The sequence below is a fragment of the Alosa sapidissima genome, chromosome 12 (genome assembly GCF_018492685.1).
Source record: "Alosa sapidissima isolate fAloSap1 chromosome 12, fAloSap1.pri, whole genome shotgun sequence".
NCBI classification, from domain to species: Eukaryota; Metazoa; Chordata; class Actinopteri; order Clupeiformes; family Clupeidae; genus Alosa; species Alosa sapidissima.
The window spans coordinates 6,772,596-6,797,313 of record NC_055968.1 but is presented as its reverse complement, the minus strand read 5'-3'; the positions used below and the strand labels follow the sequence as shown (position 1 = coordinate 6,797,313).

At 41.7% G+C, this 24,718-nt stretch overlaps 3 protein-coding genes across 5 annotated transcripts; all 3 read right to left on the bottom strand.

Moving 5' to 3' along the window:
• Window positions 1-1,081: 1,081 nt before the first annotated feature.
• dr1 (down-regulator of transcription 1) lies at window positions 1,082-4,425 on the bottom strand. 3 transcript variants are annotated; one of them, XM_042111873.1, is made up of 4 exons: window positions 4,032-4,425; window positions 3,514-3,737; window positions 3,023-3,186; window positions 1,082-2,489 (listed from the first exon to the last, which is right to left on the bottom strand). In XM_042111873.1, exons 2-4 carry the CDS (start codon window positions 3,731-3,733, stop codon window positions 2,346-2,348), a joined length of 528 nt encoding a protein of 175 aa, XP_041967807.1. In that variant the 5' UTR covers window positions 3,734-3,737; window positions 4,032-4,425; the 3' UTR covers window positions 1,082-2,345. The 3 variants fall into 3 exon arrangements, with proteins under 3 accessions (XP_041967807.1, XP_041967808.1, XP_041967806.1); XM_042111874.1 differs by having other exon boundaries at window positions 4,273-4,423; XM_042111872.1 differs by having other exon boundaries at window positions 3,514-4,424.
• Window positions 4,426-6,945: 2,520 nt separating this feature from the next.
• Window positions 6,946-10,919, bottom strand: zgc:109982 (uncharacterized protein LOC553564 homolog). The gene is made up of 6 exons (XM_042111860.1): window positions 10,498-10,919; window positions 9,670-9,831; window positions 9,237-9,416; window positions 8,797-8,890; window positions 7,623-7,806; window positions 6,946-7,524 (listed from the first exon to the last, which is right to left on the bottom strand). The coding sequence occupies exons 1-6, from the start codon at window positions 10,592-10,594 to the stop codon at window positions 7,285-7,287; spliced, it is 957 nt and encodes a 318-aa protein (XP_041967794.1). The 5' UTR covers window positions 10,595-10,919; the 3' UTR covers window positions 6,946-7,284.
• A 128-nt stretch (window positions 10,920-11,047) lies between these two features.
• Window positions 11,048-22,117, bottom strand: scinla (scinderin like a). Its single transcript, XM_042111838.1, has 17 exons — window positions 21,974-22,117; window positions 20,048-20,242; window positions 19,370-19,524; window positions 17,937-18,098; window positions 17,355-17,504; window positions 16,765-16,851; window positions 16,334-16,466; window positions 15,965-16,053; window positions 15,573-15,788; window positions 15,079-15,212; window positions 14,326-14,416; window positions 14,053-14,223; window positions 13,312-13,486; window positions 12,785-12,900; window positions 12,538-12,615; window positions 12,050-12,110; window positions 11,048-11,792 (listed from the first exon to the last, which is right to left on the bottom strand). The coding sequence occupies exons 2-17, from the start codon at window positions 20,226-20,228 to the stop codon at window positions 11,632-11,634; spliced, it is 2,160 nt and encodes a 719-aa protein (XP_041967772.1). The 5' UTR covers window positions 20,229-20,242; window positions 21,974-22,117; the 3' UTR covers window positions 11,048-11,631.
• Between the last annotated feature and the right edge of the window lie 2,601 nt (window positions 22,118-24,718).

Here is a 24,718-nt window from a genome sequence, read left to right as displayed (position 1 = left end):
TCTCAATGATCTTCTGCTTGCTCCGCTATGGCTAGTGTTGTACCTACGGCTGGGCCCTCTCAGTTTTTAAATGGTCAGTAGTGGGAACTACTGTTGCCTTCATTATTTCCTTTTAAAAGTTTCTTATAAGGAGATATCAATTATCAACAATGACAAGCCAGCTGGAACCTACAGCTCTCTCTCACTCTCGTGAGTGCAGACGCATTCCCAATCAATCTGTTCCCAATTAAATGGATCGCATAATGTTCACGTTAGATCTGCTGCAAAGGAGAGAACTAAGAGTTAACTTAGTTTAACATGATGTTCTCTATTTCACATGATGTTTTGACATTGACATTGCAAACGTTCTCTAAGGAGAGTGAAAAGCAGTTTGCCCACCCGTTTTAGAGCAATTAATCTTTTGATGACCACAAGAGGGCGATCTAAGCTTAAAATATAAGATGGAACAATCTATTTAGTGAACGCAAATTTTGGCCAGCATACCAATATATGAAACATTGCATTTTTTTTTTTATTTGGCATCACTCATACACTGCTGCACAGCTAGTATCATCTGAAGTACCTTGACTCATTGTGCAAACATCTTGATCATGAGTTCTACATTATGTACATGATGTGGTGATAGATACACAGGGATGGTAGCATTGTGCTCTAGTAAGGCAACATCAAAGTTTCTGACAGTTGGTTCCTTAAGCGAGATATCATGATCATATATCATTATAGCACCAAGAGTCGCTTAGAAAGGACATGCCTGACAATGCACTTATGCAACCATGTCTTTACAACACAAGAAATCCTGTGTCGGTCCTTCCCCCTACATCTTATATAACACTTGACCATTTCATCTATGACAAAAGAACATCATGAATATTAATTTGAATGGCAATGGATGAATCCTGGAAATTTTAACCGTAGGGATCTCGTTGAAAGACACTGTACATAAGCAACCCACAAAACAAAACAGGAATGAATGACTCGGCCTCTTTCACTGAAATATTTTCTAAATAAGAGACCATTGAATCAAACTGCAAAGTTTGTATTCAAATGGGACGGAGGGAGAAAATCATATTGGGATAGCTTGTGACTATAAAACAGTTTTACTTTATTGCTTAGAGAATACAGCTTACAGCTTCTGAGAAGCCATGTGAACACACTTCAACTAGAGATAACCAATCACCACAAGTTAAGAATTCACCACACATTCACAACGCAACTTTTACACATCGCACCTGGGGGAAAAACAACTTCTCAGATATCAAAACATTGTACAAAGTGAAAGTCACTAACCATTTTGTGTATGTGTCTGTGTGCACAAACTTGGGTACTGTCCGCAACAAAGCCATTAAATTCTATACAGAAGTCAAACACTATCGGTATATTTTGCTTTACTCTGTCTGGTAACTGAGGGGGTTTAAGCCTCTCTCCGGTCTTTGGTACTAGGGGTGAGAAAGAGAATATCTTTTAATAGCAACACTGTACTGAACATTAGGAAGATAAAAGCCTCAACCTACTTACACCTTGAATTAACTAAAATGATCCAAAAAAAAAAAAAAAAAAGAAAAAAAAACAATGAACAGCTAACATTAACAAATAAAACTCCAAATGTTTTTTGGAAATAATATCTGTATTATCCACTGAGCAAGACAAGGGTGAGGAGCTGTTCCTATAAAAAGGAGAGAACAAAATCAAAACTATCCCCGATGCCCCAAATGCCTATTCAAGGAGCCAGTAACACCCCCTTAGAAAATATTTCTCGCTGAACATTACAAAAATAACATTTGAGGAACAATTATACAATCAACCTAAAAGAGGCAGTACAAGAGCTTAAACACTCATCTTGTACATACTCAGCAAGGAACAGTTCAGGAACAAATATTTCCATAAATCGTTTCTCTTTGCATCCCATATAATGCATGAGAATTCCATTTTTTAAACATCTGACAAATCCAAACGAGATAGCATGGGCCAATTGTTAAAAGTAAATAATTAAACAAAACATGAAAAAAAAGAATGGCTGTGGAAAGAAAGCTTTGACTGTGCCTGGTTTGTCAGGGTTAACAAGTAACACGAACAATTATCTAAAAGGGCCACATGTAAGCCCCAAACAATTTTATATTTTTTCGTCTTAAAAAAAGGAAACATCTATGTAAGTGTATACTGCTCATTCTGAATTGCGAATGTCTCTGGGCCTTGTCAGAGGGATAAGAGGAAGAGGAAGAGGGAGAAGGGAGGGGAGGGGAGGGGTAGTTGTCCACAAACACTGCAGATGCTTCTGCTCGCCCAGGCAGAGCAGAGGACAGACGAGTGTGCATCTCTTTCTCTCTTCCTTTCGCTCTGTCTCTCCCTCACATGTCGTCCTCCTCATCCTCGTCCTGGGAGGAGCCGGCCTGCTGGGCTGCGCTGGCCGAGGCTTCCAGCTGGGCCTGCTGGGCCGCCTGCTGCATCTGCAGCCACTCCTGCTGGGCCAGCTCTGCCTGCTGCTGCCGTGCCTGGACAAACACACATATGCACGCACACAAACACACATGCACACACACACACACAAGACAGAGAAACAGAATCAAACCTAATGCATTATTACATACATAAATACACAGACTGACACACAGATAAAATGTCAGATACACAGCATTATCTGAGATAGGTGTTACAGATATGCACTAAAACACAAAGTAAAGCCATGGTTGCATGTAACCACTTAAGGGAAAGAAAGAACACATCACTGGTGATCCAATTTATTCTAAAATGTGCTCCAATGGGCTAATCACTGGCCACTTCAGCTCACCACTGATATGGCCACAGCTTCAAGGAAGCAGCCCAAAATTACACATGGCAGACTACCAAGTCCACTCCCCACGTGATTGCATTTTATTCAAAGGCCTATAGTTTAAAACAATGACAGGCATGCAAGTGACCCTTCATGCTGCACATCTGCTCAACCATCAAGACGCAATCGTCTGGCCGGCTAGGCTACAGCATTCAACCCTGATAAGCAGTTGTTGCTGATGATGATGCTGCTTACTTTCGCGAACAGTTCCTGTTGCTGACGTAGTAACTCTTCTTCGGGAATGCCAAGGTTCTCCAGGCGGGAGCTTGCTTTTCTCCTTTTAAGCGCTACTGATTTACACTCCTGCAGAACATCTTTGACTTCCGCGATGTAGGACCCAAAGCCCAGGCTTTCAAGTGCTGCATGAAATAAAACAGGGGGTGACGACCACAGCTTGCAGACCACGAATAACCTGTAAGTTACACCTGTCATGTCGTAAAGTGGGTGTGTCCATCTACACTTCACTTATTCCGCATATGTTCATACTTAACCCAGAAGATAGCTCAATGATGGACTACATATTCATATACAATAGTATTAGATGGCCTTCTAATGCTGAATGTTATGTTGACTTGTTTTACGCTTACAATTGCCGGTAACTGTTGTAAAGAAGGGGATGACGTGGTTCATCGAGATAACTTAAAATGACAGCAAGCGACTGATAAGAAATCTGTTCATGCACTCACCATTGATGACATGTTCGGGAGATATGGTCTTCTTCTCGGACTTGTTGCATATTTCATTAGCCTCCGAGGAAATCAGATGAATAAATTCTGTGCAACAATTCACTACAAGCTCCCTGGCATCGTTTGCTACCCGTACATTAGGGAGAGTTTCCTTTATCATTTTGTTGATGGCTGCCCTTGGAATGGTCAAGTCGTCGTCGTTCCCTGATGATGAGGCCATCTTTCTAATACCGTTTGTTGAAAAAGTCACAATAACACAAAATAGAGTGAGACGTTACTCACACTGGTGCTAGTGGGAGGTTCGCAACGGCCTTTCAATAGAGACAACTTAGCTTGTTAGCAAGCTAACGTTAGCAACCGTTAATGCTTCTTGGAGTCCCCGGCTTTTTCTGAATACACGTTTAAAAAGATCCCAAACCCTACTTTCTGCCGGATACTACCGAGGTGGAATGTGACATAGGCTTAAAACAACACACACACCAAATTAAAGAGTTCTAAAAACTTGCTTGCTAGCCTACCATAAGCTATGCTAGCTGACTGGCTAGCTAGCTTGCTACCACTCCACTAGCACACAACGGCACTGCTGGGCTGCGCTTTTGTGGACATGACTATCTTGCAAGTTAATTAGTACAACGTGCTGTCGGTAGCATTTTCTCGTGCTTTGTAGTAAAAGAAACACTTTTACTGAAAATTGTGCGTCGTCTTGATAAAGACACTAAACTGCACTTCCGTCACTACATAAAACATTTAATTCATTACTTCCATGATGTCAGCCCGAATAGCGTTGGCGAGCTCTCCCCCGGAAACAGTCCCACAATGCACAACGACCCGGGGTGACAGAGGGCGTTCTCCAAGGCGTTGTCTCCGCCCTAGTCGAAGTCTACAACACCCGCTTGCGCTCGTAGCAACAGGGCAACTTCCGACAGCGTTCTCATGTGTTTTTCAGCATCTTTTAGTGCTCATTAACCAATCAGGACTGATTGATATGAGGAGGCGTTAATTTTCTGAACGCTTATTTTGTCATCACTAGGCCTATTGTAAGCAATGACTATCATGACACACTGACAGAATAACATTTGATAGGCCCAGAATATTTTTTGGCCTTGGTGCACTTGGTAGCCTTCAGTTTTATGTCTTGTGTGTGTAGAGTTATGGCCATAAATGCAAGGGCTTGTTGGTTGGTCTTGCAGGCCACCCAATGCCAGGTGTGTTGGACTGTAGTAGACTTATCTACTGCATTTTGTCTGTGAGGAAGTGTTTTACATAGGCATCTCCCCAAACGGATCTATAGGCTACTAGTCTATAGGGGTGGTGTACTTTCAGATGCATGAAATAATTTAGGTGACTATGAATGAAAATGTGACACGAGCAGAAACACTTTAAATGGGAAGGGAGGCATTGAAGGGATCCCCCTTTTGTTTCAGATTGATCTTTCTCATTATGCTTAGGCCTACTGTGTGCCATTTCTCTGGGTTCCTGTGGGACATTGTTGCTGTGCAGGAGAAGATGTGGATTTATATGTTGATCTTTAACAGCATACCATGCTGTAGCTTAGTGTTCTGTGAAGCCCATGACCACATTTTATTAAAAGGTTAAATTACACTGGTTTTTGTTTGTTTGGTTGGTTGTTGTTTTTTAAAACCATGATGTTCAATGATTGTATCACCCCCCTCCCCTTTTTTTAAAATTAAAATACTATGCAGCTATAAGCTATAGGCCTACCTACAGTATCTGTTCTTGACCTGAAAAATACATTACACAAGGACACATTTTGGTTTCATGGAACTCCACCCATACTCATGTCACAAAGGTATGTGGCAGCTGGTCATGTTATTGGACAATGTTGTTATAAATACTGTGGTATTTGCTGTATGTGCCCTTTGCTGCCATCTATCGGCTGCTGCTATACCAACCAAGAAGGGAAATGTTTGAATTAACACACATGGCAAGTAGGCTAGGCTATGGTAGGTCTGCCCGCGGGTTCTTAGACGTATTGAAAAAGTCTTACATTTAATTACATTATTGTCAAATTAAGGCCTTAAAAGTAGCCTATTGAATTTCATTCGCAAGGTCTTATTTTTTTCTTTGGTAGAATGGATACCACAACATTAGACCTAATATCCGTAGAGACCATGATATTGTAGATCCCAAGGGGAAAATATGCGTCTCTTCAGAAAAATAAACGAAATATCGTTTTTATTTTGAAACTTGTGTTCACGGTTGTTATCCCTCTGTCATTCACACACCATTCTAAAGTGAAAGTGTGTGCAAGTAGGCCTAGTCTGGCTTTCACCAGATCAGGCACCCAGCGTGCAAGCGCAGGTAGCCTACGTCTGAAATGTCAGCTGGAAAGATATAGATGTCGCAGGTGGGATAATTGAAACTTTGAGAATTAAATATTCAAAGCGAGTTAAAAAATATTACATTTAATAAATTAGGATAGCAATGTGGCCTCCCTGTGATTGTTGCTATTTAAATAAATCATATAGCCTAGGCCTACTCTCACCGACATTTGAATACTGAAGTAGCCTAATGCAAGTTGTTAGGCTAGGCTTCTTTGTCTGAGAGACAAGCCCACATTTGCAAAGCCGATGATAATACTATTAAATAAGACAGAACCTATGGCTGGAGACTCCTAATCACCATCACTGATGCCTTGTAATACATGGTCTGTACTACTGTGCTACTGTCAATCCCTGATGAACCCTGTCAAATAAATGTGTTTGAAATAAATTATTACATTGGCTCAAATAAATGTGTTTGAAATAAATGATTACATTGGCTCTTTTTGGTTTGTTCTCTTTATTAAACACAGCCCAATTCAAGATCCACTCATGAGGTTCACAGGGGTTTGAGCAAGTGATCTATCAGATCAGCAGAACTCAGTATACTCGGTCATTTCGTCTGTGATTCATCACAATGATGGTTTCTTTTCTCGTTTCCTCATGGAGTTCAATCAAAAAACAAGGAGAAATATAAAATGTCAACTTACAAAGAATAACTAAGGAACACAGACCTCTGTACAGAACAAACAAGCAGACATTGTTCACTGAGCTCCACTGGCTTCCCTTAGCCGCCTGCATCAAATTCAAGTCAGTAATACTTGCAAACAAAGTGATTGTTGGGTCTGCACCCACTTAAGTGCTCTCATAAAAGCTTAAGTTACCCCTCGGCCCCTGCGCTCCTCCACTCTGCCACTACCGCCCCCACTTTCACGGCAATCCAGACTTTTTTCATCTGTGGTCCCCCGATGGTGGAAAAATCTGCCAAGCTCCATTAGAGCAGGGGCATCCCTCTCTATCTTCAAAAAGCTCTTGAAGACACAACTCTCCCAAGAATACCTTCTCTCCTCACACACCTAATACACACTCATCCCTCCTCCCACTCCACTTCTCTCTCTCCTCTTCTCTATATCCTCTTCTACCACTTCTCCTCCATACTTCTACTGGTACTTAATAGACACTCTTATCCTCTAGCACTAGTATTGACAGATACAGCGATAACTCCTAGCTATATTTTTCTCTGCACTGTACTTAAACGTTATTCTAATGCTGTAGCTGTAGCCCTGTAGTTTAAAAGTTTAAATCTTAAAATGCTTAAATGTTAATAGCTTAAATTTATTCTATTGTTGTACTGCAGCTCTGTGGCTTAAATCTAAATATGATTAAAAGTTCAAATGTTATTCCACTGCTGTAAGTCGCTTTGGACAAATGCCTCCGCCAAATGAATAAAGGCAAATGTAAATGTAGCATAGAGTATGTAGGTGGCTGATTAGGATTTTTTCTCCTCTTTCTCCAGACTGAAGCTCTTGCGACTTCTCCAGCGCAGTAGCTTGAGAAAGTTGAGGCTGGCATTGAACACCTTGTCATGCTCGAACACCATCTTGTAGAAGGTGTCAATGGGCAGATCTCCTTCTGGGTCAGCGTACTTTAGAGTGGTCATTGGGGTGTACAGAGTGTTTGTCTGATGGCGGAAGGGCGGGTTGTCCATTGTGATGATTTTGTGTGTGTGCTGGGAATGGCAGAAACACAGTGAGCATGCTGCAGTTGTAATATATAGGCATACCGGTACATGCATTCCTTAGATTTAAAATGTTAAAATATGCATACCTCTGCTACATCCTCAGGTGTCTGGCCAAGGCTCTCAAAGATCTGGCCATAGTTTTTCATGTAAATGTTGGTGAACATGTCAGCCGTCACCTTGTCGGCTTTTGAAAGGTCTATCTTCATGCCTTCCTCGTAGACCTTACGTTCAAATTCAGTGATGACCGGGCCGGGCTCAATGAGTGTAATACTGCACCAGAGAAAAACATTGATTAGCTATTTCCTTTAAAGGTGTTGTCACTCTAACACTATTTGCAATAACAGTACAGACACCTCTCTCTGCTTGTCAGATGTTCCAGTGTGCACTACAATACTCCTTCAGATATTAAAACCGCATGACCTGCCATTTTTCCTTAAGCCTTTTTTGGAACAGAAGGAGAGGTTTAATGGCAAATCCTGAGAGGAAATCCATAATGAATGAGGAATTTACCCATAAGCTATATATCGTATTAGTAACTATGAGGGCACACACACACATAAATCCTACTTGATGGCAGGGTGTGATGTCCCGTTGGCAATAGCCTTTAGTGGCTGCACAAGGAAGACAGGGGATTTTATGTCCCAGTATAGTTTATTTCATCAAAGGAGGGGAGGGATGTGGCAGCCTTCTGCCACAGATGTTTTTCATAATGACAAGTAGGACACAGGTATCTTTGCATGGTAGTCTGGATGGACTACACCATCTCGTACAATGGTCCTCCTTGCCAAACTTTCCCTAACTTGTTGATATGCCTATACAATGCTGATATACATTGTGTAATGTGCTTAAAAAGTCCATGGCCATAGTGTTTGTATTGTATTTAAAGAATGTACCGCAGAACATCAGATAATTCACGATAATATCAATCCTGATCTGATTCACGATAATATCAATCCTGATCTGATTCACAATAATATCAATCCTGATCTGATCTGATTCACAATAATATCAATCCTGATCTGATTCACAATAATATCAATCCTGATCTGATTCACGATAATATCAAACCTGATCTGATTCACGATAATATCAAACCTGATCTAAGATGATGATGTACCCATTTCTTTTCCTTTGTGCTATTCCTGTTTTCATTTTTATTCTTCTATGCAGCATAATTTCCCATGATTCAGTAGTTCTGTATCACAGTGACCATGGAATAGAAATACTGTGAAGTGTCTATTCTGGTGTGTGACTACTTACTTCAGGTTAAATCTCAGGGCTTGAACTGCAAGACTCTCACAGAACCCTTCACAAGCAAATTTGGATGCAGCATAGACATCATTGAACAAAATTCCTAGAGTAAAAAGACATACATGCATTAAATGGTGGCACCTTACACACAAACCTTTTTAACTCTTCAGATCTTGGCATTCCACTGTGTTCCAACGTTCTGACGGTCTGCCATAATTGTTTGAGTGCCATTTTGAAAATTCAATTACTGTAACTCTGGCATAAACTAAGGAAACCTTTAGTAATGTGATGATTAAGAGCCTAAGTATAAGTGAATATAACTGGGTGAGTTGAGTATGTGTAAAATTAAATTGATCTAATTAAATACATATTTGTTCTTATGTAGAATAAAATCTGCCCCCCTTTTAGTTTGAATGTCATGACATGTGATGTCATATCTGCGCTTTTACCTTGGATTCCCATGACACTGCTTATGACTACAATATGGCCTTTCTTCCTCCTCTTCATGTCTGGCAGAAGTTCTTTGAGGAGTCGAATCAAACCGAAGAAGTTGGTGTCCATGACGTTTCTCATCTCGTCTATAGTTTGGCACTCGATTGGCCCAATAAGGCCCATCCCTGCATTGCTTACTGCAGAAGGGAATCATCCATTTCAGTCACAATCACAATCAGTTGTAAACATCTGACAGAGGCTAATGAAATACACAATTGAACATAAAATATGACATTAAATATATAATACAATTATACAGCTCTTCAGAATTCTGCAGAATGTTTTTATTGAATTGAATTGGCTATCCCAGCTTGAGGCCATGGCTGACAGATCATCATCACTGTCATAGACAAGCTACACTGATGCCTTCAGAAATGGTGTCAGCCTTACTGAGGATGTCCACTCTGCGGTCTGGGAGACTGTCCACACAGGCCTTGATCGACTGCTCGTTACACACGTCCAGCTGTTTGATCTCCAGGGTTCGTCCCAGGGTCTTACCGGCAGCCTCTACCAGGGCCTCGCCTTTGGCAAGGTTCCTCATGGTGGCATAGACTGAAAGACACAAAGCATAAGCCCTCATAAAACTGATATTTGGTGAGCAACAAACATTCAGATACTTCATAAAGTTTCAGTGAGCATTGAGAGTGATAAACAATATTATGTAAGTGTAAACATAATGTATTATCATAACCTGCAGTATAACTAATAATAATATTAACAACAACAACAACAACAATAAAGATTTCAATATTTATCTCCACCAGTTAATCCATAGTGTTGGCCACTAAGTCACTGCAAATTATCTTTTTCAGGAAAGGAACCATCATTTTCAGCATGTATACAAGTATAAGTATACTCTTTTGATCCCGTGAGGGAAATTTGGTCTCTGCATTTATCCCAATCCGTGAATTAGTGAAACACACTCAGCACACAGTGAACACACAGTGAGGTGAAGCACACACTAATCCCGATGCAGTGAGATGCCTGCTACAACGGCGCTCGGGGAGCAGTGAGGGGTTAGATGCCTTGCTCAAGGGCACTTCAGCCTTTCCTACTGGTGGGGGGTTCGAACCGGCAACCGTCCGGTTACAAGTCCGAAGCCCTATGTATAACTAACATACTTGCAAATTATACTTTGTCCTCCACTTACGGGTGTGCAACGAGTTCTTAAATCCAAGGTGAGTCCAGTTTTGGCATTTTTATAGATTGGCATCTTACCCATGAATCTCTTCTTCTCATCCTTGGCAATGCGCACTGCTAGCGCTAAGCCAATTCCTGAGGAGCAGCCAGTGATGAGGACGACCTTCTGGTTCATTGCGGACCTACAAAAGCACGGCTTTATCCCAATTGCAGGGAGAAAACACAGGGGAGCCCGAAAGAAAAGTGGAAGAGAATGTGCACTCAGATTCACTGAGATGGACAAACTCTCTCCCGGCTCGCCAACTAATCCTCCAAGTTCAGAGTCAGCAGAATGAGAGTGGCGAATCTACACACCTGATTACCCATCAACATCCCTAACACCTGCTCCTGCAGGCTTACAGTAATATTTTAAGACTGAGTGATCCTTGGAGTGGGAGTCACTAGCCATGAGCTTATATTGAAAGCGCCACTTCATAGTCAGTACTGAAGGCCATACCCCCAATATCATTCTGGTTGTTTTGACGATCAGCTTTTGTTTATGGATATAGAGTATGAACAAAGGCATCTGAGGTAAAGCAAATGCTTTCATGTACAGTACATTACAAGATGAGTCAAACACAGACACATGTAGCAAAATGCAGTTTGTTTTTTATTACAAATCTGCTACTGTTACATGATTTAAAAAATCTGATACATTTTCTTAAAAAAAAAAGAAAAAAAAAAAACAAGGTACATGAGAAGAAACTGCACAGTGGCCAGAAATCACCTTTGAGTGATGTTATACATCCTTAATACACTGAATGCATTTAAGCACCATGACGTGTTCATTTCAATCATTTTTTGGAGTGTTTAAAAACTGTTGGAGAAACATGCACGACATAAACTACTGTAAAAATCCTGAAAAGGCCACATTTAATACTTCATGTGTTCTGGTTTTGGCCCTTATCACATGAACTAGCTAAAATATATATATATCCTGTATATAAAAAACAAAGTAAAAACAAGTGTATGTATACCGCCTTTCCAGCAGTGTTACTGCATGGAAACTTTAGGTGTAAGGCACTGTTTTAACCTTGAGGGTCCAGCTGCAGTCGAGTTCCTGCAGATCTCTTTAGCTCTGGATAATGAAGAGAGCAGGAGTGGTTGGGGTGGGGGCTTGGCCATGCGGGGTGGGTGGGGCTGGGGTGTGCTGAGGGTGAGGGTTTAAGAGCTTTAGAACCGAGCCCGAATGCGCTCCAGAGGGTCAGTGTCCCACATTTTGGCGTCCCAGGCCTGGAACCAGCCGGTGAAGGTTGGCGGCTCGGCGCCCTGCTTGATGGTGACGATAGGAGTTCCGTGCCGGCCAGAGGGATCAGAGTCCACATACTCTTTGGCTGAAAGGAAAAACAGGAATGTTGTCACTCAGTATCCTGTGGGATTTATCTACTACCAGTCCCAACAAGAAAATGTTTGCTTAAGATACCCTTAGGTTGTATTTTCATATCTTTTTTTAGTTTAGATGGTGATAAAAGGGAAGTGCTTTTAGATGAGCTCAACTACAGAAATATCAGCTAGGCCTAGGGGTATGAGAAAAGATCAAGTATCACAATACTATAAAACTGTGGATGTGCAAACAGAGGCAATTATTCACCAATTTTAGCCGATCCAGTTCTCTCCACTTCATTAGCCTCATTGCCAATCCAGAGGAAGATCTGTAGAAAGGTGAAAAAATGTCAGCTCCAGAATGCCTGACTTGGTTTGGAATCCAAAAATATCATTTCAAATAAACTTCAGATGAAACATTTCATGTCAACAAAATGAGCAGTTTGAACACAACAGACTCCTTGAAGTAACAATTAATTCCTTTTCGTCAGTTTTCAATGTACTGGGTAGCCATTATACCAATTCATAAAAAGTCAACAAAAAGGATGATGCCCCTACCCGTAAGAATTGTACAAAATGCAATGCCAGGTGTCACATAGTGCAATGCCAGGTGTCACATAGTGCAATGCCAGAGACTCCATTCTCCATATCATAAGTCAGGGTAGCATCATAATGACTGTGAAGTCGCTATTAAGGTAAAATAACTACAGTGCTGCTTTAACGTCTTGGCCCTAGCACACAAGGACACAAACCCACCTGCTCCCAGGTATCCAGGAGCATCACGTCATCAGTGGCCAAATCTGACTGATTGAAATCTCCAGGGACCTCCTCAGCCTGAGAAAGGAAACGATGTGAAGAGGATATGAATAGAAATGACAAACAGTCACAAATTGTGAAAGTGAAATGGTGGAGAAGGTCTAGAGCTTGGAGAGAATGTTTGCCATGGCTGCTATCATTAGAAACCAAAAGGGCAAGTACATAGCTCCATCATTTTCCAACTCACAATGAGGCGTCCTGTTTTGTTGGAGCAGCCAAAGAGGCGTGGGGGCTTCACTGTCTTCTGAAGAGACCGAGAGTTCTGATAGTCGCTCTTCCCACCCAAGGCAGACCAGAATGCAGCTGAAAAGGGATGATAACAATGACACTAATTATAATAGCATTTTTAGTTTTTCTCTTCAGCAAACAGACACGCAGCTGTGCATCTAAAAAGTGTCTGAATCAGTGGAGTTCCTCCGTTAATATTGCCATCATATTGTCAGTAGTATTTAATAATTTGATTGAGAGTGGTATAATCGGAAGACACTTAACATAACACCAACGTCACATCAATTTAACAACAATTTAACAAGATGTGTAACATCTGTGCTATTTTTGCTATTTCATTTCAACTACATTTTTGGTATGATTTACATATTTCTACATTTGCCTGACAAATGTTTAAAACAACAGAGGTTGCCACATGCTCTGTTCTGGTGGGTTATTTTATAAACAGCCTGATCTTGGGATCAGGGTCTCTCGGGAGCCACTCACCAGGCTCCTTGCCCTCTGCCACCTCAGTGGCACTTCCTCCCAGGAAGCTGGTGACATGTTTGGCCGCGGCCATCTCCTCCTCTGTGGCGCCCACGCCCCTCCACAGGAACATGGAGTCGGCCGTCTTCAGCACAAACACATCGTTGGTGTTCAGGAAGGCAGCAGAGGGCTCCACCTGCACACGGATAAAAGGGTTCAGGCAAAGAGGGAGGAAGAGAGAGAGATAGAGAGAGAGAGAGAGAGAGAGAGAGAGAGAGAGAGAGAGAGAGAGAGGGAGAGAGAGAGATGACATGACATGACATGACATATTTAGTCCTATTCTTATCTTTTGTCTACACACACAAAGGCTGTGAGTTAAATTAAACAGCAATGAGTCGTAAGAAAAAAGCTGTTTCTTTCCTACAGCGATGCTAAGTGGGAAACAATGTCAAAGTAAACGTCCAGAAATGACACGAACATTCGGAAAAATTTCAGAGAGAAGGAAAAGCATTTGGCAGAAGTACACAATTTAAACAAAGGTGCAATTTATGTGCTTATGTACTGTCAAAAGAGGAGAAAGATGCTGACTATGTGTCCAAGATCATATGAGAAGCACTTCATGGTGAAACTTCTGAAAGCTAAATGTAATTCTATCCAGATGATCCCCACTGATAGTTGATATCTGTGGCCTGCACAGTAGAGCATTAGTCCTGATGGTGATGTCCAGATGTGGAGGGTGGGGAGGATTTGGGTGAGACTCACCTCCACTGCACGGGTGGCACGGGTGGTGCCCTGGCGGATGTGGAAGAGGCGGGTGCTCCCAGCACGGCTCTGCCCCCCCTTACGGGAAGTCCCGCCCAGGTGGATGATCATTGGCTTGCCCTTGAACAGGCTCATCAGGTGGGTGGGCTCTTGGCCCTGAGTGACACGCACCTGTGAAAGGTCACAGCAGAGTTAAAACCTGAACATTTCATCATTAAACTTCATAAGATTCTTATGTCCAGTTGAAAGCCTTTTATGTCTAATGACACTGACCTGGACAGGAGCCCCGCCCATTGAGTCATCCAGTTTAACGGTCAGGAAGGCAGAGGCGGCCAACTCATCCTGAGTGCACTTCAGGCCTTGCCTAAAAGCACAAGAAGCAAATGAAAATCGTACACCAAGACCACTTTAAATTTCCAACAACAAACCCCAACCCCAAACCACTGAGGATGGTTGAAACAGCATTCATTCAGTTGGTGATTTGCAATTTGGTTAGCTAACCCAAAGATTGTTAAGGCGGAGCAAGATACTTTGTCGTAGTTCATGTCTATGGGCGCGAAATGGGGATCGAATCCTGTCTGCATAAAGAGGCGCGTTGATGACGTATTGATGAGCGTACGTTGCAACCGGCCAACAGCAGCGGCATAAATAACCGGCGCACACCTGATATAAGGTCGATTTTCTCTAGACTGAAATGCTCAAAAATGTACCTGAAATGTCCAGAAGGGTTTGAGGATCATGAAAATGTGTCCAAAATTCACATTCCTAACTCTATAGAACCAAGATCTTAGCATATGTGGTAAAATTCTGAGCTATGCCTATAGACTTCAATGGAGCAGTCTGCCTCTGCTCTGCATAAAGGGGGATTTTGCCCCCCCCCCCCCTCGTGCGATCCGGGTTCCCGGAAGTGGCTCCTGGTGAAATATCTTGCTCCGCCTTAACAATTTTTGGCTAACCTACATCAGTCGTAAGGAAAATGTTGCATTCTAATTACAGTGCCCTCTGTTGGTCTGGATGAACACTGACCATGTGTAGATGATGTGCTGGTCGCGCCCTCCCGTGCGGTACGAGTAGAGGATCAGATAGCAGTCTCCTCCAAAGAACTGGCCATAGCTGGACGGGTCCACGGGAGTCTTCTCCCCTCCCTCCACGCGCCAGATCTGAGGGAGAACCAACAGCAACTCTATACATGAGACTGCATTTATTCATTTAGAAATGTGGGGGTGGGGGTGGGCCTGTTTAATTTTTGTGATTTGAGATGTGTGGTTTAATCTTATATGGACATCATCCAAAATAGGTGATATCATTCATTTAAAATGATTAGCTGCTATTTAATTTCCACAACAGACAATTTTAGCTAAAGTAATAAACAGTCAACCGTCCAAGCTGCCTGGGAAACGGAACTCATGGCCATGGTGTTGTAACACCTTCCTGTACCAGTAAAGCAACAGAAACAGAAGTGCATGAAGCAACAGTAAGAGAAGTGTGTTGTTGCAAATCTGTGCTGTGGTCATTTTTACCTGGACTTTCCCAGAGCCATCATCCACCATGCCATGCTGGGCTGCCATGGCTTTGTTGGAGTGGAGAGTGGAGGTGTCGAAGGGGATCTGCTCGACGCGGGCAATGCGCCCAATGGTGTAGGCCTGGCTAGGGCCAGTGGTCTGGTCCTTGTCCTTCCAGTTGGAGAAGAACTGCTTGAAAAGGGTGGTCTCTCCACCAGCCGGCATCACTTGGATCTATACACATAACCCGGAAGAGGATAGATCAAGTCTCAGAGACAACACTCAGGACCAACCACTGTTGAATCCAAGTACAAGCACAGTGAAATCATGTATGATCTCAAAACAGATATTTCATTGGAATAATGTTGGTGAAAATAAGAAGCTAAATAAGGTTTAGCTGTGTGTTGTACCTGGGTGTTCTTGGAGTAGTTCTTCTCTTTGATGAACTGCTCAGCAGCCTTCATGGCAGCCTTCCTCTCAGCAGTGCTCGCAGTTGGTCCTATGAAGGGGGATTCAAGAGTTTATTCCATTTAATTTTGTTCAGTTCAATTCTGCACTGTCATGTCCACTTGCAGACAGTTGGAATATGTCTTTGAGTTTGTAAGAGAGGGGAAAAAAACATACAAACACAATACTCAGTTGTCAATCTGGCTAATATAAAAAGTGAGCTGATTCTCATATAAAGCACTTGCAACAACAGTTTACCACAGTTTGTTCTGACATTAGCTGAAATAGTGTAAGTCCAGAGTTTTTAAATCAGTGTCTTGTCTCTTCTTTACCTTTCCATAGGAAGATCTTGCTGTCCGCACCGTTGTCCAGAATGTAGCACTCGCTGGGTGAGAGCATTTCCTGTTTGAAGGGGCTGGCCTGGGCCACCAGAGAGGACTTCATGGAGCCTGCAGCATCGGAGATCTACAGCACAGAGAAGGTGTTTCAGAGACACTTTATTTTCCTGAGGAGGTGACTAACAGATTCACTGTATAATGGTAGATATAGATTGTGAGAGTATAATTATTCATTGTACGAACTATACACAACAGCAAGTACATGTCCATAAATAGTGGGCACAAAAAAGTGCACATCCATGCCATTTATACCTTCTTCATATATACTGTAGACATATACAACTGCATTCACACATCAATACATATTCTGAAGTACTCCCTAAACAGTATGGCATCAATGTTAGAAAGAAAGTGCACAGTCATACCATATAGAGAACACCCTTCTTGTTGGCTCTGTCAGCATTCTCATCGTCAGGAGTTCCTGCTGGGATAGCAGGCTTGGGCCCGAGTGCCTAAAAATAAACACAAGGATTTCCCATGAAAGGAGCCTGATGATCGGCTATGATCAAATCAGAGAGGATGGCTTGGACTTAGACGGCAGGTTTTGTCCTCTCTAACAATTTAGCTCTAACTCGCTTGTTCATCTCTAAGCAGTGCAAAGCCAGGAGTCTGTAATCATGCAAGCTGTTGAGACATTAACAAAATGCATCTACTTTATGCCAAAGCCTGAAGAAGAATTCAAGCTGAAACGCAGTGCATATCCAGGGGCTTTCATAATTCTGTGACTATTGAGAACACCTATCAGATTATAATTTCTCTGAGACTTCATGGCTTTGGTCTCTCCTTTTTGTTGTGCTGTACTACCATTTGGCATCTACAGCGTCTTAAACTTTTACAAAGTTTTAGCACAATTTCCTAGTCTATATATATAGAGAGAGAGACAGACTAGGAAATCTGCAATGTGCTTTGGTGCCATTTCCTGTTCTGCACCAACCACATCTCCACGCACGCTTACATCAATGATGGGCTGCGGCTCGCCTCCTTCCTCTACCATCTGAAGCTTGGCACGTCCATTCCGCTCGTTGTCACGAATGTCGATTGCCACTTGGGAGGCCTTCAGACGCTCAAAGCGGTTGCACTCGCTGCCACACCACTGGTAGATATCCTGTGGGTTAAAAGTGTTAAAGATACCACCAGTAACCCTGAAATCATTCACAATATAGCCACAAGGCTAGCTGATAGTTGCAGTCACAGCCCCAACCCTATGGTTTTAGTGGTAAAGCACATAACCTGACTAAATAGACATCATTAACAATTTGCCCATTAAAGTTAACAGTTTAATTTACAAAAGCACTGACACGTATATAAATACAAGTGCTTGTCTTCTCTCTGATCAGCCCCATAATCCTGGTATAACCATATAAGTAGAAAACATTACAGTTGACATTCCAATTTCCAGCAATGTAAACATAAGAGAAAGAAGGAAATAAAATATCCCAGATTTTGTCTGATTTAAACAAGGCTTTACAAGTGTCATCTGTAGCAAATGCAAGAATGGATTATGCATGCTTTAACTCCTCTCATTGTGTCTGTATACCTTGCCCAGGTCGATGATGAAGCAGTCTCCGCGGTTAAAGCTGGCCCAGGCCATGTTGACCTCTGCTGCCCTGATGGCCCGACGGCCTTTGATGTGCAGCAGGCGTTTCACGTTCATGTCGTTGGTCACCACATGCTGGAAGCCAGACGCCACCCCACCTTTCTGTGCGAGGTTAGGCGAAGGGGAGCAACAGTGCGGACAGATGTGAGGGTCAAAGCTAAGCTCAAGGACACAACATGCAACTCAATCATTATAAAGGAATGCCTGTTGACTAACTCTACATTTACTGATGTAGATCTATAAACATAAAGAAATGTAGCGTGTGTCTTGTCACCACATTCATAACAGAATGTTCTATTAGTAGGTAGATGTGCTTCCTGTGTCCTGACCAGAAAACATTACTGTGGTTAGCAGCTCTGTAACAGACACTCTCTCTCTCTCATACACATAGATACACACACACACTCAAGCACAAACACGAGATCGCTCAAGGTTAGCAGTGTCTCCCCTCAGGAGATTACTTTACTCCTAGTGTGTTCGTGTGACTTTTCCCCAGTTCTGCACAAAGCACATAATGGAAAGATGGCGCTGACTCTAGTCCAATAAATAAAAAAAAAAAAGGCTTTGTCAGGCAGGGAAAACAGGAAACCAGAAGCCCATTCACCAGTATAAGCTACAGTACCTGCCTCACTACACTGCTTTCCTGCTCACTTGCCAAATGTATATCTAATTAGCGGAGAGAAATGCAACACAGATGTGCTCAACCTCAACTACGCCACCAGTTCAAACTCACCATGGTAACACCGCCTATGGGGAGTTTGAGAAGAACAGGAGGGCACACTTCCCATACAAATAGATCTAACAAGAAGACCCTTTTGAAATGTTCCTGAAATAGTCTACTGGGTGAAGGCCTCAATGTCAAGGCTTTAATTATGTTGCCTTCATGATGAGCTGTACAAGCTTGCAAAAACAAACCAGATTCAAAGAAATCTATTAATTATTTGTATTTTATGGCACCTGGACCTGACAAAAACAGAGTAGGCAATTGATTGTTTTCTGCACTGATAATTTATCAAATGCTTGACACTTTGCATCTCTGGTATTTTTACTGTGAGTTACACTTCAGACTATCTCTAATGAAATTGAACCACTTCCTCATTCTTCTTCTTTCATTTCCTTAAATAGCTTAACACCCTTCAAATAACCATTTCTTAAGTATATCTTCATTCTTTCAAAAATGGTCCACCATGTACTCCTTCCAGTGAAAAACACTGGATCTCCATGTATATATGAATTGCTACGCATTTGAGTTACACAAAAGACAAACTTTGGGTTTGAGTTAGCGTGGTTAAATCAATAAGTCTTTACATTGACTATGAATAACCACTTTTGAAAAATATGTTACTGTGACAACTAAGTACTATGTTTCTAACCTTGTATTTGATCCCAGACTTAAAATAGCCCAGGAAGGTGAGAGACTCATTGTTCTGGACCTCCCGGAACTGAACTGGGCCACCTCCCAGGGAGTCATCCAGCTGGGTGGCAAAGATGGCAGCAGCTCCACTCTCATCCTGGGAGCACTCATTACCTAGGGCACCAACATCAAACATCAACACAAGACCTGAGGGCTGAGTTTGTGTGCATGTGCTACGTGCGCGTGTGTGCGTGTGTGTGTGTGTGTGTGTGTGTGTGTGTGTGTGTGTGTGTTTGTGTGTGTGTGTGTGTGCGTGTTGGGGGTAAATTTGTGTAGTGTGTCAACATATACATGTAAATTTGTGTAGTGTGTCAACATATACATGTCAATGATTCGGTGAAGAAAAAGATCTATTGGCCCCTTTGGTTAACATGTATATGTTGACACACTACACAAATTTACCCCCAACACGCACACACACACACACACACACGAAACATCCGAAACAGTTGCTAAAGGAAATAGAACAGTGTCTGTGTGATAGAGGGTTCAAGAAAAGCAAGTGAACTAGTTTCCAAACAGGAACTTGTGGTCAAGATTATGATGGGAAACAGAGCCTTCATCTCTTCCTGCAGAGAATGCCTTGTCTGCCCTCAACTAGGCAGAATCGGGGCAGGCAAGTAGAGTGCAGACTCACCCATCCACATGTGGATGTAGTAGGAGGGGGCGGAGGTGGTGTAGAGGAGGATGTAGGCATCCCCAGTGTAGAAGTTTCCATAGAGCTGCTTTGGCACGGGCTTCAGGTCCATCTTCTCCACCCGCCACACCTGCAAACCGGGCTCCTTCCCAGCTGTCTGGAACTCTTTGTGGAAAACCATGGTGCTTCAACGTGCTAGACAGGGACAGAGGGGGGAAATGCTGAATCGTCGTACATCACGGGTTATAAAAGGACAGCATTCGTACGGCCAGCGGATTGATTAGACTTTGGAAACCCATCCCTAGTCTCCTAAGGATCGTTGTTTCTATTTTTATCGTGGCTTTTCCCATGTGGTGGAGCAAAGGTAAATGTTCAATTGCTATGAAAACCTAGCCTACATGCCAAGGGACAAATGCCATTTAGCTTGAAATCAACAGATTACTCTATATCCGCAACCTGTCTAATAAGACAATGTCCTAGTTACCATAACTTTGTAAAAGCAATTATCTGACCTTGTTTATGTTGTTTTTCTTCCCTCAGGCTGTCAACACTTTGGAATAATCACACACTCTCACAATGAAATACAACGCCCAGAAGGGCCAGACTGTGCACAGGTGCTTATTTACTCTCAAAACAAACTGTGCATGGCTGATACAATAGTAGAACAAAGTCCACATTCAACTAAATGTCACCAGCCCGCAATTAAGTAAGTATTCATAAAAACTGAGCTTGACCTTTTTGCCATACCTTCATGTAGACAATATGGTTCACAGAATTGTATTTTGGTTGTATTTGCAAATGCCCTGTGCAATTTAGTTGTATTTACTCAAGGTAAACAACCATTCTTAGTGACATAAAGGGTGGGTCAACAAAAGTGGGTATGTGTATGGTTTTCTCAAAAGAGCTTTCCCAGTGGCACAGACACAGATGGTCCCTTGCTCTCTCTAACATTTTTTCTGTCAGTTTCAAGACAGGACAGAACCTAAAGTGTTTTTCAAATGAAGCAACATGCAATAACATTTAACACATGTAAACATTTGTGGGTTTAGAGTAAATTGGAACATTGCAGGCAAAGAATGCCACCTCTTCCCAATGCCATACTTCATTTGTGGACAAGTCAGTAACCTTCATCGGTTTCCATGTGAAACCATTTACCCCAACGTTCGTGCGTGTCTGGCGTCTTTGAAAATCGCTTCAAAAGTTCGTGGTCTGACTATGACTCATCTGCGAGTCCTTAGGCCTACATGCATGTAAAAAAAAACTACAAGGGACTTTTTATCCTGTTGATTTTCCGGGCATACCTTTTTTCTGAGTTCAGTGCTACAATTTAGTCAAACTCGTAGCCTATTATTAAGATTTTTTTTTCGTAAACAGATGCATTTAAGAACGAGTGGTAAGTAGACCGGTAACATTATAGGCTACGAGTAGGTTTCGTATAGCCTCGATAAAATAGCCTACTGATATGAGGAACTGAACAAATCAGTTGCCAAAAGACACAGCCTATATAACACATACAATCAGTAAAGTAGACTACTAAAAAAGTGAGTTCCCTACTCACGCGTTTAGAAAGTGTGCAGAGCGACTCTTCGCTGAGCTTTGCAAAGGGAAAAATGCTACAACTGTTACATAATACGGCAACAATGCCAATGCCATAAAAAAAAAACTCTTGGTGCAAAGCGCAACTGGTAGTCTATGCAGCACAATCCAAGTTTATTTGCGAGTGTAGCAGGCTACTAACGATGAGACAAGATTTTCCAAATCTTGCTGCAAATAAATTGCAGAATTTTATAAGTAAAAGTTGTCGTATAAAATAAACGTTAGGCCTTATATGGGACCAGACAAAACCGATCAAACCTGAGCTCTTTTCATTGACATGTAAGCTAACACATGCAGCTTGTCTGTATCAACTGTGATGTTATGTATTACCTGTTAGTTTGTTTTGTGAAGGGTTGCTGGATCCGTCTCTCGGTCTGATGTGGGCAGATGTTGTGGGGCGCTGCTGCTGCTGTGTAGTCCAGAGTCTGCACCAAAACATTGTACGCTCTTCCGATTTATACAGTTAGGCGCTGTCAGGGGAGAGGCTTGTCACTGGCCAATGGCACGCCATTCTACACAGAACGACTTAACTTCTGCATGCTGCCGAAACTTTGTGCGTAACACACCCTTCGCACAGCATCCCAGCAGTCTTTCTTCGTCTTTATTGTGAAGTCTCTCTCTCATCAACATGCATTCATGTGGCCACTCTGTCATCAGAGGTGTCAAAAGTTCCAGTAATGAACTGCGGTGGACACTAACTAAGTAGCCTACATACATTTACTTGATTACTGTATAGCCTAAGTATGATTTTTGAGTATCTGTAGGCCTACTTGAGTATTAATATATTTTGAGACTTTACTCCACTACATTTGAAAGACAAATACTGTACTTTTGACTCCACTACATTTGAAATGAGCATGTCTGTATGCCTTACTTTTAACCACATTTGAGTCTTTGAATGCAATAATGCGATTGACCATCTTGAAGTTAATTTTTTTCCAATAGTCCAATTTGAACTTGGCTGAATTGGCTGTGATAATGATGGTGACAATAGATTCTTCATCAGAACATCCTCCATGTAGTCTGGGAGAACTACACGAACCTGTTTGCAATAGATTCTTCATCAGGACATCTTCCATGTAGCCTGGGAGAACTACACGAACCTAATAGATTCTTTATCAAAACATTCTCCATGTAGCATGGGAGAACTACACAGACCTTTTTGCAATTGAGACTTGAGAAATGCTCTGGTGTTAACCAGGTTATCCTCCATGATCATTGTGAAATTGGAATGAAATTAGACACCTGACATTCACCACATAGCTAGATATTTAGTGTACATCATTAAACAATAAATAATCTACTCAAAAATGACTTATCTGGTTTTGTATTTGGCAGTTAAAATGTTTTTAGATTTGTGAACAGAGAATGATTTAAACAGAGTTTGTGAACAGAGAATGATTTAAATTATATTATTGCATCCATTTGAACAGTTGCAAGGTTATGAAAATAGGTAAAATGTTTTTGTTGGATGTAAGTCCTATGAGTGACCAAATTATGTATATCCTATTACTGTAATGACCAAATAAACATTACATTACAATACATTAAAAAGGACGCATACTTGTACTTCTGAATACTTAAGCATTTTTTAAAAGCAATAGTAGGGTTTAAAAATACTTCTGTAGAAGTTGAAGTATCAACTCAAGCTTTTTACTGAAGTAATAGTGTAAAAGTGCTGGTTTCAAAACTACTTAAAGTATAAAAGTAAAAGTAATGTAAGGGGAAAAATGGCATTAAGGACAAAAGCTCAGGACGCGCCACAGGAGCCTATAGTGCACTACCCAACCTCCCCAAAAAAACATTTTTCTAAAGGTCATAATGACTATAATCTATTAAAATGTTCATGTTGAAAAATGTTGGATGCACTAGACTACCTGTTTCAGCCGCATATATGCCCATTGAAAATGAACGGCCAGGGATGTACAAGGGTTGGCTGGTCTTCCTGGATACCAACCTCCTCGCTGATGCTTGGTTGGGACATTTCACTCAAGTTCTCTTGAGTCTCTGCCATGGACATCTTTGTACTTGACTACATAAGTCTACGTCCTTGCTGTGTGACGTTATTTGTGTGAGTGTGACGTTATTTGTGTCATGTGCAGGTGCGAAGGATCACGTACAAACCAATAGGGTGTCGGAATGGTATATGTTTATACTTTTCATCCAACCACAATCAAATTCACTCTATCCGGATGGAGCAATTTATCTGGATAGGTTTTTTTTTAACGATGACAAGCCGGAATGAAAACAAGCCAAAATGAAATAGGAGTAACAAGGCTATTTTTAAAATGTAAGCAGTAGAAAGTACAGGTAATTGTGTGAAAATGTAAGGAGTAGAAGTAAAAAGTTGGCTAAAAAAGATAAGAAAAAAGAAAAAAGATTTGCAGTGTTTCAGTGTCTATCTATAAAAAGATCTTGCCTCTCCTCTGTGCCAATTCAATTAGAGTGCCAGGTCTCCTGGGGATATGAGCATAAATCATGTAAACTAATCTAGACATAAACAGAGCAATGGCTGCATGATGCACTTCAGCTTTTGAAGTAGGCTAATATACATTCAGGCTGTATCTCAGGATTGAATTAGCATTACAGTGGATGATAGGGAAATATCCCCTACATTATATCATATATAGAGTGAGGAATACAAATGTCTGGTTGTTTCAAAGTGGACTTGAGCTATGAGAAATTTGGTGCATGAATACTAACAAGCACACACTGGATGTTTGTGAAATCCAACCTAGTTTTTTTTTACAGTTTAATAAAAAGTCAGAGAGCATAGCTGAAGACTTTCCAGACCCACAAACACGACAACACGTGAGTACAGGTAGGGCTGCATTCCCATGCATTCTTTAAGCTGCCACACCTTGCAGTTATCCATAATGAGTCTACGAGGGAGTGTTTAGCTCAGCTGTAATCCATAGTATAATAATAATGTAGCATGCAAGAGAGAGAGAGACAGAGACAGAAAGAGTGAAAGAACAAACTCACATATTGTGGTAGCTCTTGTGTACTTCTGCAGCTCTCTATTATTACAGTATATATACAATACACAACACACCTATACAAGCATGCTCTCTC